Source organism: Varroa jacobsoni, unplaced genomic scaffold (genome assembly GCF_002532875.2).
Source record: "Varroa jacobsoni isolate VJ856 unplaced genomic scaffold, vjacob_1.0 scaffold_908, whole genome shotgun sequence".
Taxonomy (NCBI): domain Eukaryota; kingdom Metazoa; phylum Arthropoda; class Arachnida; order Mesostigmata; family Varroidae; genus Varroa; species Varroa jacobsoni.
This window is the reverse complement of record NW_019213810.1, coordinates 18,061-32,093: the sequence shown is the minus strand read 5'-3', so window position 1 is coordinate 32,093 and position 14,033 is coordinate 18,061. Positions and strand designations below refer to the sequence as shown.

The 14,033-nt window shown below is 40.7% G+C and overlaps 1 protein-coding gene across 1 annotated transcript; it reads left to right on the top strand.

Annotated features, from left to right (window-relative positions):
* Window positions 1–9,432: 9,432 nt before the first annotated feature.
* LOC111264866 (uncharacterized) lies at window positions 9,433–13,769 on the top strand. Its single transcript, XM_022841091.2, has 3 exons — window positions 9,433–9,918; window positions 10,711–10,946; window positions 11,900–13,769. The coding sequence occupies exons 1-3, from the start codon at window positions 9,603–9,605 to the stop codon at window positions 13,352–13,354; spliced, it is 2,007 nt and encodes a 668-aa protein (XP_022696826.1). The 5' UTR covers window positions 9,433–9,602; the 3' UTR covers window positions 13,355–13,769.
* The last annotated feature ends 264 nt before the right edge of the window (window positions 13,770–14,033 follow it).

The window sequence follows — 14,033 nt, the reverse complement described above, 5'->3', positions numbered from 1 at the left end:
TTTGTTTTACTTGCAAAATCGTTTATGTAATAAACTACTAAAAAGATTAGCCTCATAATACATACAGTCAACGACATCTCGTTCAAGTCACTGTATATAGTGACATCTGGTAAGTTTTGCCCTACACTATCACGTGCTTTAGGAATGACTCAGACGGCTAGTAGGTAGTGCCTTGGGTAACTATTGCTATTACTTGGTTTGTCCAAAGTTGCGACGTCATGTTTCACTGCGTTCTGATCGCTGATTCTGTGTCAACATGGTACAGTTGCTAAGTACGCCGTAGTTAGTTGTATGCGTGACCGATTGTGCACGATTACCCTAAGCGGTAGCAAGTAGGGGATGTTCGAAAGGGTTTCTTCGTAGTCATCGTAGCGGTTGATTGCCTTCGTGTATTTGTACGTACATGCAAATTAGCTCTTACTGATGCTGTTATAGTAGATGGTGTTGTGGTGATTGCTCTAGTTGCAGATACTTTCTTGTATCCCGCAAATCTCCGTGTAGTTGTTAACAGGTACCGTATAGTGCGGTAATGTGTCAACGGCAAGGACATTTGTCGGTCGATAACATTACCGACTTTTCGAGAGGATGCGCATACATCGTCCTCCTTCTTCGTAGCGTGTATCTATACGACAATATTCACTAAGTCGTTTCCGCTCTTCCACTATCTCCACATGTTTCTCGTCTGGTTCCTTCCGTGAAATGCTATTGACTACTTTCATACTTGACTGAGTGACTTTCGATGCATCTTCTGTCCTTCGTGTACGGCTTCATAGCAGTGACTGATCTTTATTGGTAGCTAGCTGCTTCACCATCTGGAACGGCGCTATCGAATAATGTTCATTACTCTTTAGGCAACGAGCAAATGACGCTTGCTTGCATCTTGGCAGCTCAACGACGTATATGTTCACAGGCGACATCATCATACCAAAAAGATTTCAACATACATCACCAGTACGCACCGGACACCCGAGCCACACCCCCCAACAACGATCACTAACCCTCCGAAATGCCTATCCCCGCGGCACACGTTGTCTCATAGACAGCCTGAGACAAACGACGGTAGAAAGAGCACGTAAACAACAAATCAGATATAGTTAGAAAAACACAACTCAAGAAAACAAAATTGAAGCAGAATTATTATGATAAAAAAATTGTTAGCCATTTATATGTAGGTAGTAATCATTGGGATGTGTTTATTATATTACAGTGATTTTTTCACAAAACTGATCTCGCACACGACAATGAGTAATGGCAAAGGGTCTGTCATTCGTTCTTTATTATTGTTAACCTGTTCTGTTGCGTCTGCGTTTATTTCGACACTTGACCGTACTCAACTTATTGACACATATTCATGCACGATATACAGAGGAAAGGGTGCGTTAAGCTGAAAAGGTGCGCAGCAGTAAAAAAATATGTATATGTTGTTGAAAAACGATAGGCTTCAAATTCTATTGGACCAGCAGATAACACCTTCTTATCTTATTAGGAGCTTACTTACCCCTGCATTATGTTGTTAATTATCATAACCATTATGATCATCGTCAGTGATGGATAAAAGCTGGCTTGCCGTCAGAGTATGTAGTTATGCCATATAACAGCATACATACTAAGTTCCTCCCATAGTTAAGTTGTAGTAATGACTACAAAGAAGAACGGATGCTTCCAAGCTAGCTCTGAGGCCTAACTTAAAATAGAAGTCATACTGAAGGCTTCAGTAGAAAAACAGCATTAGAAATCAGAGAATGACCAATTCGAGCGCATCTAAAAATCAATCATTTAATTGCCAGCGGTTCGGAAAAGTGTTGTCAGATGCACGAAGTGTTATCCACTGCAATTGATCCAACGCTTGACAAAGTCGGAAGCAATTTAGCTCTTTGCAGCTATCTTCATAGCACTACGAGCCGCAGAAGAGGTAAATTTTTCTATCCGATTAAAAGCATGCTATAAAGTCCTCGTCTGGCTTTCTTCATCTTCATGTAATAAGCGATAGCTAGATGGGATTGATAAAATCAACACTGGCGGAAATTAGTTGTCTGCCTGCTAACGGTGCGCTCGTTTAAGCCCACGTGCACAGCCTGAGATTTTTTTTCCTGAATAAAACATGACTTTCACATGATCTTCGCAATCGCATGATCAAATTAACTTCCAACGGCCTTTATTGCGTAATTAAACCTACCTTGTTGAAATAAAATTTTAAAAAATTGCTTTATTATAACCGTATTATGGTAACATTTATTTTCAGAACAGCATGGAATAGCTGTTATTATGCAAAGTGTGCAAGCACTGGACAACGCTGTTAGGTCTCGTTTTTTAAACGCCAAAGACATAAACGATCAGTGAGAACAGGTACCCTCTGATTAGGGCTATTGAACCTATTTGGCCTTTTAAAAGTTAGAGCCGATAATTATACACAACAGCGACTAGCGACACCATATCTGTAGTTGTGGAATATACTGATTACACTAAACATTACCACGTACCAGTATTTCGTATAATTGTGAGGAAAAGGTTATCGAGTCTTCGGTATTTTCGTTATTGCCACATCGACAGTCGCTGCAGGCTCTTTTCAGCAGGAAAATAAAAACCTGATGTCTCACATGTGTGTTCCAATTGTAAACCGTTTCTGTTATTTAGGCCCAAGAAATACCACTTTTAGTCCGGAACATAATCATTTTCATCAGTGTTCCATCTTCAACAGAACAAATGCATGTTACGTATTCTGGTCTATTTTGACTGATACAAAAAAAAACGTCAGTTCCGTGGAAATTTAAAGGTCGTTAGATGATCATAGACAGCGTTCAGACGCGGATTGGATTGAAGCTTATCACTATCTATTTACCTCAGTTTAAGGGTAAAAAGCGGTGCTGTTAAGAGGGCTGCTCTTCGGTCAAACTCGGCCAGTAGACGGATCAATGACTTATTCGTCTTATCTAGTATCTACAAATCTTGATTGGATAACCTTTGAATCGAAATATACACTCGAACCACCCATTGGCACTCAGACAGGTCATTAAGATATGGCGCTTCTTGATTGGTACGCTAATAAACCGGAGTTGCTATCTAAGCTGCATAATTTTAAAATCTTTATTGGGAGTTAGCTCATGTTTTGCGTACATATCGCTGTCGTGAAAGGTAACAGACATTCTGCCCAACCGTGTTACAGGTTTAACCTGAGCAGGCCACTTGAATTTGTGCCGAGAACAGACATAGGACAGTAGGACGAAGATGAGAGCGTACATGAATTGCTCCCAGTCCCACACGAAATATTCGCTAGTAATACTTGTCTGGAGTTAACTATATATATATATAAATTTCTTATTAGCCTTCAAACAAAACGTGAAACCAATTAACACTCGTTGGACATAAGCTGGAACTAAATTTTTTGTTCTCGTATTATTTATTGGTCACGGCAACCTCGTCACAATGGTCGAAAAGGTAGAAATCTGATATAGCCGGTATTTCTGATTTTGTGACAGCATGCATAAAAAATATAAATAATTCAACTATTGATCAACAGTAATAATAGAATATTTTTAATGTAGTAAGAAAGGGCATTTCTTTAAATGCTCGCTTTCCCCTAGCCTTCTATTGTTAGCTGTTTTCAATGGCTGAACGTGCAACGTTCAAGCTGAGATTTAGAAAAACAGGATATTTTTCAAAGACAAACAATTTTTCAACACAAAATCACCAGTACGCATGCACAACCTGGGGAACAGAATTTTGTTTCTGAGCAGCGAGAGTGTAGCTATGAATTAGTTATAGCTGATTGACTGGAATGAGTGTTATTAGAATTATCAATTCAATACGTATTATTTATGTCGGTTATATCGCTTTATAACGTAGGATTAGTAAATTAGACGTGCCTTCTGTTTTTGCTAAACCAGAGCTTACGCAATTCGATCTTTTGGATCAAAAAAGGATTCTGACTAGGTTAGCACTGATAAAACATGCCATTTTTGAAAACGGAAATTATAGTACGAATGGTTTCTAGCTGAACGAGCAATAACTTCAACTATATATGTTGTTTAAGCCAAGTTCTAAGCTGTAGCGTAGCTTATTAGGCAAATAAGCAACATGTTATTTTAACATGTTAACCTAGAATTGATCCATGATCATCCTTCGGACAAAACCTGCATGTTTTTCATCTTGAATTTATAGTAAACCTAAAGTAAAGGTTAAGGTGGAACATGTATACAGGTACGAATCTTATGTCGTAAAATGTGTTTCTATATCTGTCGCCGTCGCCTGACAATGAAGTTTGCGTCAGGGCTATGCGTGTGCGAAACTTTCTTTTAGCTGCCTATTCGATAGCCTTGTTTGCAATTTTCAGAGTCTCCTTAACATTCATAAACAAATATGGCCTGCAAGCTTTAGCCTTGGAACGAGTTTGTTAACCCTGATACGCTCTATGAGTCTACCCCTTCATCACTCCCTGTTTTTTTCAAGACTCAGTGCCAGCCACAACTGGTTGTGGTGGTGGAACCTCGATGGTGACGTGTACGATGAAAAGTGTGCAATTGTAAGGAGCGTAATGAAAACATTTGCTGCGTACGTCTGTTGTGCGGATACGTATCTGCTGTATTTCTAGGCGGACTGGACGTATTGAGTGAGCTTCGTTTAGCAAATGACCGAACAAAGACCAACGGTTCTGTGGCCTGTTTTCGCAGGCTCGTTGTAGGACCTTTTGTTACGCTCGTGGCTTCCATCTGGTCAGTCCCCACCCCAGTTCCTTTCCGGCTCTTCAATCTGCACTCGTTGTCCATCGCGATCTGTGTTTTTTCGACCGCGTTTCATTTAGGATTCCAGCCTAACCCAACGCCGCTTTCACTTCATTCTTACAACGACTAGCCACTTCGGTTCCCATCAGATAGCTTTTCCGCTTGCGGTGCTGCAGCGAAGGCGACGGCAGCAATGGCCGCGTTTGCGGTCGAAAACGAACGATACTGCTAATAGTACGGCAGAGAGGAATTCGTATATGGTGGTGTAACTACTAGCACATCGGGGCAGATTTACTGGTACCACGAAGAAATGGTCGGAGAGCAGGGAGAGCGATGGGAAAGTCGGAGGAATATGGCCTCTGTGTTTGGGGCGAAGATTGGGCGAACGAAGCGGCCGAGACCCTATTTCTCTAAGGTTCTGTTGGTTCGGTTGGCATTGTTGCTGTATGCGTGATATCATATTGAAACCAGATCTGTCCGCTCATTTCGTGACTGTATCATCTAGTAGTATTGTACTCACAGTGGATCGTGATATTCCGTTTCGGAACGCGAATGAGTTTCAGATATTACCAAACCACCTGCACGCTTTCTTCCCCACTCTTCTGGGAACTTCTCCTCTCATATTTGCTTTCGCTCGCTTTAGGTGAGGATGGATTGGCGAGGGCATGTCGTTGCACGTATTCTCAAGAAATGGCGAGTAACGACTAACCAGCCGACAACCATCAGAACATACGATAGGGAGATCAGTTACAGTAGGTGTTCTTAGTGAAAGAATAGTTTGTCCATCGTAATACCGCCGTTAAGGCGATGCAGGAACTCGAAACAGGGAACGGCTGCTGTCGCCAACGCTACCACTGTGAGTCCCGGGATGGTCATAAATGGCCCCCTTCAAGCAGTAAAGCATTCTCTTCCCATTCGTTACCGTGCATCTTTTTCCTTTTGCACATGACAGGACGGCTGTGTGGGACGCATTAATGAAAGCACGCAGCTCCGGTCAAGCCAGTAACGGCAAAAAAGCTGAGCTAGTGCTACGGCCCCGTTTGGCCCCTGCCCATTGCGATACGGGCGTCCCTAAAAGTGAGTAGGAAAAAAGAAAAAAATCATAAAACAGAACGCTTTTTTGTCACTTTGTGTCATACCAGCCCCTTTTCTTCTCTTCGGCCATTTCATCGTATTTGGCCGTAAGCGAGAAGGGTAAAACATCGCTTACTAATTGTTTTACTAACGTACGATTTATGTCTGTTTCATCCAAAACAAAAAGGCAAACGGTGGCTGAAATAATATTGAAGATTTACCACCAGAACGTCTTTTGCACGCAATAACTAGTAGCTTGGATTGGAAGTATTTATTTGCGGCTCGCAACATGTCATATGCTTAATGTGGCTCACAGAGTATGACTACTCAAAGATTTCTCCTACCTGAAGTAAATGTTTCGAGTTTTACGTCGAGGTAAAAATTGCTTTAGAAAACTGAATGCCAACACGACACCAGGTACGTCTGAGGCCGGGTGTCCCTAAGGTAGCTAAGTACACGCGTTACCACTACGGAAGTAGGTTTCTACTGTCCTAAAAGAACCGAAAATCAGTAACTATCTTCTTCTCGGGTTAGACCCTCAGCAGATTCCTATATAGGGCCCATAGAGGCAACTTTGTTGACAACAGAGCCAAACGAAGTGTCGACAGTTGATAACAGAATATTTTGTCCAAAAAAACCAAAGAGCCAGAAAATTGGAGTAGCTTTTGTCATTGCCATGAACCATTTTAGAATTATGGCAGGTTAAGCTCCTCAATTCAATTGACTAACATAAATCGCCTGATGAAGATGATTGATCTTTATTTCACATATGCGTTTCGTATACAGGATTAATCATGGTGATCTTCTTGGACACCTTTACCGTTAATTGAAAACCTTAATCGCGATGAATCTTCTGCTAAATATCACTTCAGTCAAGGCGAATATGTGAGCGAGCGCGTGCGTTGTGCAGATCTCATACACCTAATTTTTAGAGAATATTTAAAATACTAGCTTGTAGCTTGCCAAATTTGTGGTCAATTACATGATTTTACATATGATGTTAAATAGGGAGCTGAAAATATGCAGTTACACTTATTCATTGAAAAGAAAGGTAGACCATGCATTATTTGAGTACATAATGGTATGTTTTGTTCAGCTGTTGAATTGTATGTATGTCAGAGATTTAGGACCGCAGAATTCCAAGTTCTAATCCTGCAAAGCACATTTCTGCAAGTGGTCATACTATTTTTATATCGAATATCAAAATCAGATGCTTTAGAGTTACCGGATGATATGGTTATAAGGTCCGAGAAAGGTAAGCATAGTTCTAAATTGGGCTGTTTTAGCTGATGGAAAGTTACGTATGTATTTTTCGTATGTTTAAATTGATCAGCCAAGTATCAATAAACGCGCATTTATTTTTGCATGTTTACTGCATGCAAAAAAAAAAAAAAAGAAAAAAACTAGCTATCTTTATCATCATTCGTGTATCCTGAGATGTGCGCTGGAACAGAGGGACGATTTAGCTAATTCCCTCAAAATTTGACATCCTCATAGCTCCAGTCGCTCGTATGCGAGGAAACGTTCTCAACAAGGGATGATTGACCTTTTTGGGGAGGGATTGACAAAATGGCGCGAGTAGAGATAAAGATTTTTGGCGTTGCATTCAATTGAACTGAAACAATAATAGAAATAAGATCAGGATGCTTGCTCGTTTCGATCATGAGTAACGCACGAGTTACTCTAAAAAGATCTGCTTGAATCATTCCACATTTTGGATAAGGAGCTGCTTTAGAACGCTCGCTTGGAATATTAGTGGCCATTAATTATTCTTTCCTGTTTGTTGCATCTCGCCTGGAAGGCCTCTCGTTAATGTTTAGCCATAATTTTCTTTTAAATAGACGATAGCATATACCTTATTATATGATTTGAATCATTATGGAGAAGCGGTGCTTTATTGTGTAGGTTTGAAAAGGACTAATATAGAAGCTTATTATAGCCAGATAAGACATGTTCTATTTCATCTTTTGCTTTTAAGATAACTAGGCTCGAATCGGGCATGTTATTTATCGATACAGGCTATGTGAGATCGAGCTGCGTACGGAAACGTAAAAACGCTTAAAATGTAAAGCTTGAAACACTTAGGCCATGAATCGGCCATTTGGTGATTGTATGCCTTAAATACAACATTTCACTTGTGTATATGTTGCATTCGAAAAGTGAAGATCGTCTAGCTTTTGCAAAAATCAGAATATGGAATTGTAGACGTACGAATACTGCTGTTAGTAGCTGTCGAAAGGCCTAAACGATTGTTGCCAAGTTCAGTACCCTAGGTCTAATGTCCTGTTAGCCACTACTGCAAAAGGTGTATGTTAAAAGAGTACCCCTATTTGCGCTAAATAATTCGAGGCTTGAGTTTCACAGATTAGTTTGGAGCAAATTTGAAAACGGTGATAGAATCTCTTAACGGTTATATATAGCGGTAAATCTAAGCACTGTTGGCTGACCTAGCATCTCGGGCATAGTAACTCGATGTCCTTGCTTATTAATGTTTATTTAATTATTATATTTGTAGGTAATTCAGTTGCAGAAACGCAGCCTTACTGCTCTTATTTTATACATCTTTGCGCTCTAAATAATAACCAGATCACGCTATTGGTTTCTTAAATTTTGTATGGGCATAGAAAAAATAGAAAGAAAAATAGAAAAAACACACAGGTTACGTTTGAAGCAAGGGCTAGGCAGCGAGACCATGACCTAGATTCTTCTTCTTCGGTCTTGAACAGTCTGCGAATAATGGTAACAGGTGTGTCTATGAGAGGTATCGCCCTTCAAGGTATGGTTTAAGCGAATGCCTTCATGGTGCTTTCGTTTGCGCAACGAAATATTCATTATTATCGTTTCTTTTATCCCCGTGTTTCCGTTCCGAAGTTCTCAAATAAGAAGAAAAACAAACAATTTTTCAATTTACTTTGTTCATAAGGAGCTATTTCAGAATCTAACAAATAGTTCTGTCACAGGTAGGTGACGGTGTAATAAATCTGTTGTTGATAGGTACGAATATATGAATGTGATATATCTCGTTTTACTGAAAAGGAGTGACGTAATTAGTTAAAAAGAGACATGTGGTTACGTAATTTTTTTCGTCTGCTGTAAGCGTGGAGACGGTCGGGCTTTCTGCTTCATTCATTCGGAAAACCAATGAAATCCTTTATTAGCCCTCAACAAGCAAAATGTTCCACCCAAGCGTAGAACATCATATAAATAGATATGCATCGCAAACACAAATGTTCAAGCAGCGTATAAGTTTATGATAATAAGGAGTTGAATAATTACAAAACTGACATTTGTAAGTTGATGTAAATTAATCTTTTTTTTTTTTTAATGTACGCACTTGCGATGGCGCTATTACGCAAAGACAAATACTACAGAATTCAATATTGCTGCCGCATATCGATAGGAATCAAGACGTTTTGCCGTAGCAGCGCCACCATAAGCAAGCTGATAATCATCATTATATATTAGTTCATGTGAGCGTACAATGTTTTCGCGTCTTTATATGTGATCCGTTAGAAACATTAGTGAGGTTCCCCATGAAAAAAGCAGACAATAAGTAGCATTGTCAAATTTGAAACGGTGATAGATTAGATAAACTGATGTGTACGATTTTTGCAGCCCATAGCCTAAGGAACCCGCATCCTTCTCATTATGTGCAAAACAATGTGAACTATGCACATTGCTACGCACTGCATTTGTTTCACTCGTTATTACATCGAAAGGCTGCCGAGGTAGGACCACGAATTTGGCATCACTCCCCTTGCCCGAATTTTAGAATTTTATAGGGGGGTATGCCCGAATGACAACGAGCTGATGGGAAACTACGACTGGAATAATGAAAGCCAGGCCAATGTGAATCAGGAACTACGACATATATGGAATAACCGCCAAATAACGATCGACGTCAAGGGCGTCGGCGACCCACTTCTGGAACACCCAGTAAGGATTCATGACGCGCTGAGGGGATCGTCTTTTAATGCTGCAAAAGACCAGACGCCATCGTTTCCACTAAACGATTTCCTCATTCAAGGGGATCTGGCATGCATCCTTATCGTAATTTTTTTGGCTTTCGGGGTGGTTACCGTCATCATTGCAGTGACGTCACAAATGACCGTCCTCTTAATACCTGGTGGGCATCATTTAACTGCACATGTTCTTCGCTTTTTCCCGAGTCTACTAAACTCGACTGTATCCGATCGATGAAAAGAGGAAATGTTTTTGTTCACCTTAGTGAAAACGTTTTTGTGTTACTTTCAAGGTAGTTTACCCCAAAAGTCAAACCTACGTAAAATTTCTACATAGGACTGCGATTTTGAAAATTGAATAATGACAGTAAATATCCATGGTACATAATGAAATATTTCAAAATATATACGTGATAATACCTTGATTGGTTGTTGAATTTTACGCGGAATGTAGATAGACCTAAAATCGCCTATCTCGTCCGGCTGTTGTCTATGTTGGCTAAAACATACAGATATGATCAGTTTAGGTAGGGTCTGAAGAGCAGTTTCTTTTTACCAATATAATACTACAATATACTAGCTTTAGCCGACCAAGCAATCGTTTAGATAAATCATAATAGTAAGCTCACCCGCTATATAATTGTTAGATATATCTACTGCGTTTGACCTGCTAGACAGCGCAGGGCACATAGTTTGTTAATTGCCATCGTGTGTTAATCGATTTGGGAATTTAGGTGCACCTATCTGCCATGACAAAAGGACCTGCAAAAAGTTGCCACATTTAAATCTGCGTATCGCCGTTTTCTCAAAGAGCAACTTGAATAACGAACAGTGACGAATCCTTAAATTAAAACAAAAAAAAAAAAATGTTTTAGGGTCTTCACTGCATTCAGGCATGAGCTGGTTGCTAGTTATCGACTGAACGCGTATTTTATTTACAATATTGTGTATTTTAGGATTTGGCATCATATTCACTGCTGTGCTTTACAAGTGGATAAAAATTTCCAAGAGTCAGGATAAAGCTTTGGGAAGTAATTTAAGGAGCAAACAGCAAAGACATTCATATTCTCCACTACCCACCACTACTAACGATAAGGCTAAGAACAACTTCATGGCTTCCCGCCAATTCGAGATTGCTGGCTTCGATGATACTGCTAAGCCGTCTTTGCAGCCCGCCATAGGAAACAAAAATGTAAGTGGTACAGCATTATAATTGGGCTGAATTTTTATATTCTGTCATGATCTCGTGTGCCCGCTTTTACCCAACTTTTGGTTCCATCGTCACGTTGGTACGCTCGTAGGACACACTATACACCATGAACCGTTGCAATTGTGCTATCCTCTTCTACTCATCTAACAAGAGAACAAGAAGATAAAACGACTGAGATATTATCTCATAGGAACTAAATCGGTAGACAGAACCGTCTCGTCGTTTTACCCTGCGCCAAATTTTTGAAGATAGAGATCACAAACGCATCAGAAGAAAGACTGTCAATTGCTGTTAGTAATTATAGTGCTGCCCTTTATTCTACTAACGCAATAATGGATATCACCTGATTTGTTATCACGTTAGGCTGACATATCCAAATTTTATCTTTGCTAACGATGAACCGCCTTTGAACTCGTGACATGAAGTCAAGTAGTCATAGGACATGGACATTCTCGAGTGAGGACTTTAAAAACAATGATTATTGCACGTACTGGGTCATTAAAACCGACTAAAATGTTCTAAACTAATAATATTCATTTATTTATTGAGCTATGGTTGTTTTAGTTATTGTGGTGGCTAGTTTAACAGAACAGACTAGTACATAAAAGTTCCTACGGATGTCATGCCATTCGTCCGCTAAGTTTATGCAAGCGTACCCAGTTTGGTCCGTCTATGCCGGGGCTTCTGCTGTTCCATCTCAAGTTAATTGAAACCAAACTTTACTAAAGCCCAAGTCGTACGTGCGCCATATTATACTATTCATATAGAAGCCTTTCAATAACATATCTATTTATGCAGGTATTGCATTCGGGTACAGTATGATCTTTTTATTAGTAACGCTTTAGTTATAACGTACATGTAGCATATCCGAGCTTTAATAACTTGCTTGCAATATGCAAACGGACTTAATACTCACTTTCTGGAAATTCATGTAGGTAAAGAAGATGGCGAACTTGGTTACCCCCGACCCACATTCGGACGAAGATGCCCATGTATTTACAAACAGCACTCAGCAATTTAATTCGTCTCGTCAAGAAGGATACTTTAGGCATAGATATGAGGACCCGACGAATCCCTATCCAGTCCCGAAGGATTCGCTAGTAAGATCCGTGAAGAGGTTCCTTGATCAAACTGACAAACTTAAAGGAGTAACCCCAAAAGCTAAACGCACAGTTAAAGAATGGCCGGCTGAAACTCATTTTGATAAGCCTAAAGAAAGAACGAGCGGTCTTGTTGAACCCATCATTGGTCGTGCATTCAGCCAATGGCAACCTGTTGAACCACTGCTCACAGGGATGGCGAAGGCGTTAGTGCCAAAAATTTCTGGCTCGGTAACTAAGGAAGAGTGTGAGGAGCCGGAAAGTGCTCGCGACGAGCGGCCAGTAGGTTCTGAGATATCAGTGAATATTCCGGTTTCCCCTGCTTCAAGTGCTACTGCATTTCCTGGCACGTCTATCCAGAAACATCAATATGTTCCTGTTCGAACGAGTATTTCACCAAACATACCGTTGCATCGCACGAAGCAGAAATATCCGTCTCCGTATCCAGACATCCACCCTTCTGCTTCATTTGATAAGGCTCCTTCCCTGGCACCCCCACTTTCTCCCCAGGCACCTCCATCTTTTCTCCACGCACCCCCACCTCCTCCCCATACACCCTCACCTTCTTCCCAGGCATTCCCACCTCCTCCGCAGGTACCCCCATCTCTTCCTAAGCCACCCCAACCTCTTTTGAAATCACCTCCGCGTCTTCCTAGGTCATTTTTACCTCCTCCTGAATCGGCTTCACCTCCTGAATCGATTTCACCTCCTGGATCGGCTTCACCTCCTGGATCGGCTTCACCTCCTGAATCGGCTTCACCTCCTGAATCGGCCTCACCTCCAGAGTCAGTTCCATCTCCTCCGTTATCTGCACCCCGAATCTCACCACCAGTTCGGTCTCCTCAATCTCCATTTCCTACTGGTAAAACGGTGGTCTTAAAGTCTCCAGTGAGACGCGCGAAATATCCAAAAAAATCTTTCATGGATAACGCTAAACCTCTCGTAGAGCCTAGAGATAAAGCAAAAAAAAAACCGCGAAAAACAGAAAAAGCGAGAAAACGTGATCTAAGAAAAAAAAAAAATCAAAAGCCTAGAAAGAAGGGCAAAGGTGGAGCTGTCGGTGCAGCAAAAATCCGACGAAGTAGCGGGTTACCGACATCGAATGTACGCACTTCGTCTGACGGCCAAAATTCTGCCGCCTTTCGAAGTCCCATCACTTCGGCGAGCAGTGCAGATCTTACAGACTTTGAGGACTCCGGAGATGACAAAAATACTCAGAGAAGAAGAGGTGTTCATCTTGAGTCTAAAAAAAGACAGTCCTGTCATTCTAGAAACTCGTTCAAAAAATAGAACGCAATAAAAAAACCGAAGGATGAATTGATATGGCGTCAATCAGACAAAATTGTACCGAACTAATCAGTAGCCTTCGAAAAATTGATGGTTCTTCCGTCCTTATTGTACGGCACTTTGCCATTGTCTGATATTAACTTTAACATGTGGTCCTTAGCAAGCACACCGGTGAGAATGTCTGTCTTTCCTATCCCAGCTGCGCCACATGCCGTTCAGTGGGACGCGCAGGACGCCACCTTTTCACCTACACTTACGATTCGCGTTTTGAATGTCACAAGCAAATTGAGCGAACTGTCGGGAAACGACGTTCTTCAGTTTAAAACTGTCTTTAAAAACCAATATTTAATAAAGTGATAGGACTTTATTGGACGAACCAGTCGATCAGCACGGAATAAGAAGTTTCATTGTGCCTGATTGAAATCAAGATGCAGCACACTTATTACCTCATTTCTTTTTTTGCCTAATTTGGTATTTATAAGAATTAAATAATTTTCAGACGGTGGCGATAGGTTAGAGATGGCAATGGCCTCATTTAGCCCCTATTACCTAATCCAAAAATCAGCATGCAACTCTAACGTGTCTATTTCTCATGTCCTGTGGTAAGCAAAGTATACAATGTCACCTGATGACTGTGGTTTTCGGATAAACTAGTGGAGGCAGTATAAAGTGCGCAGTCGAA

Excerpts from the sequence above, each read along its gene's own strand:
- LOC111264866 (XM_022841091.2), top strand. The coding sequence starts at position 9,603 with ATGGGAAACTACGACTGGAATAATGAAAGCCAGGCCAATGTGAATCAG. Across the intron at positions 9,919-10,710 it reads GACCGTCCTCTTAATACCTG|GATTTGGCATCATATTCACT; the intron begins GTGGGCATCATT and ends TGTGTATTTTAG. Across the intron at positions 10,947-11,899 it reads CCGCCATAGGAAACAAAAAT|GTAAAGAAGATGGCGAACTT; the intron begins GTAAGTGGTACA and ends AAATTCATGTAG.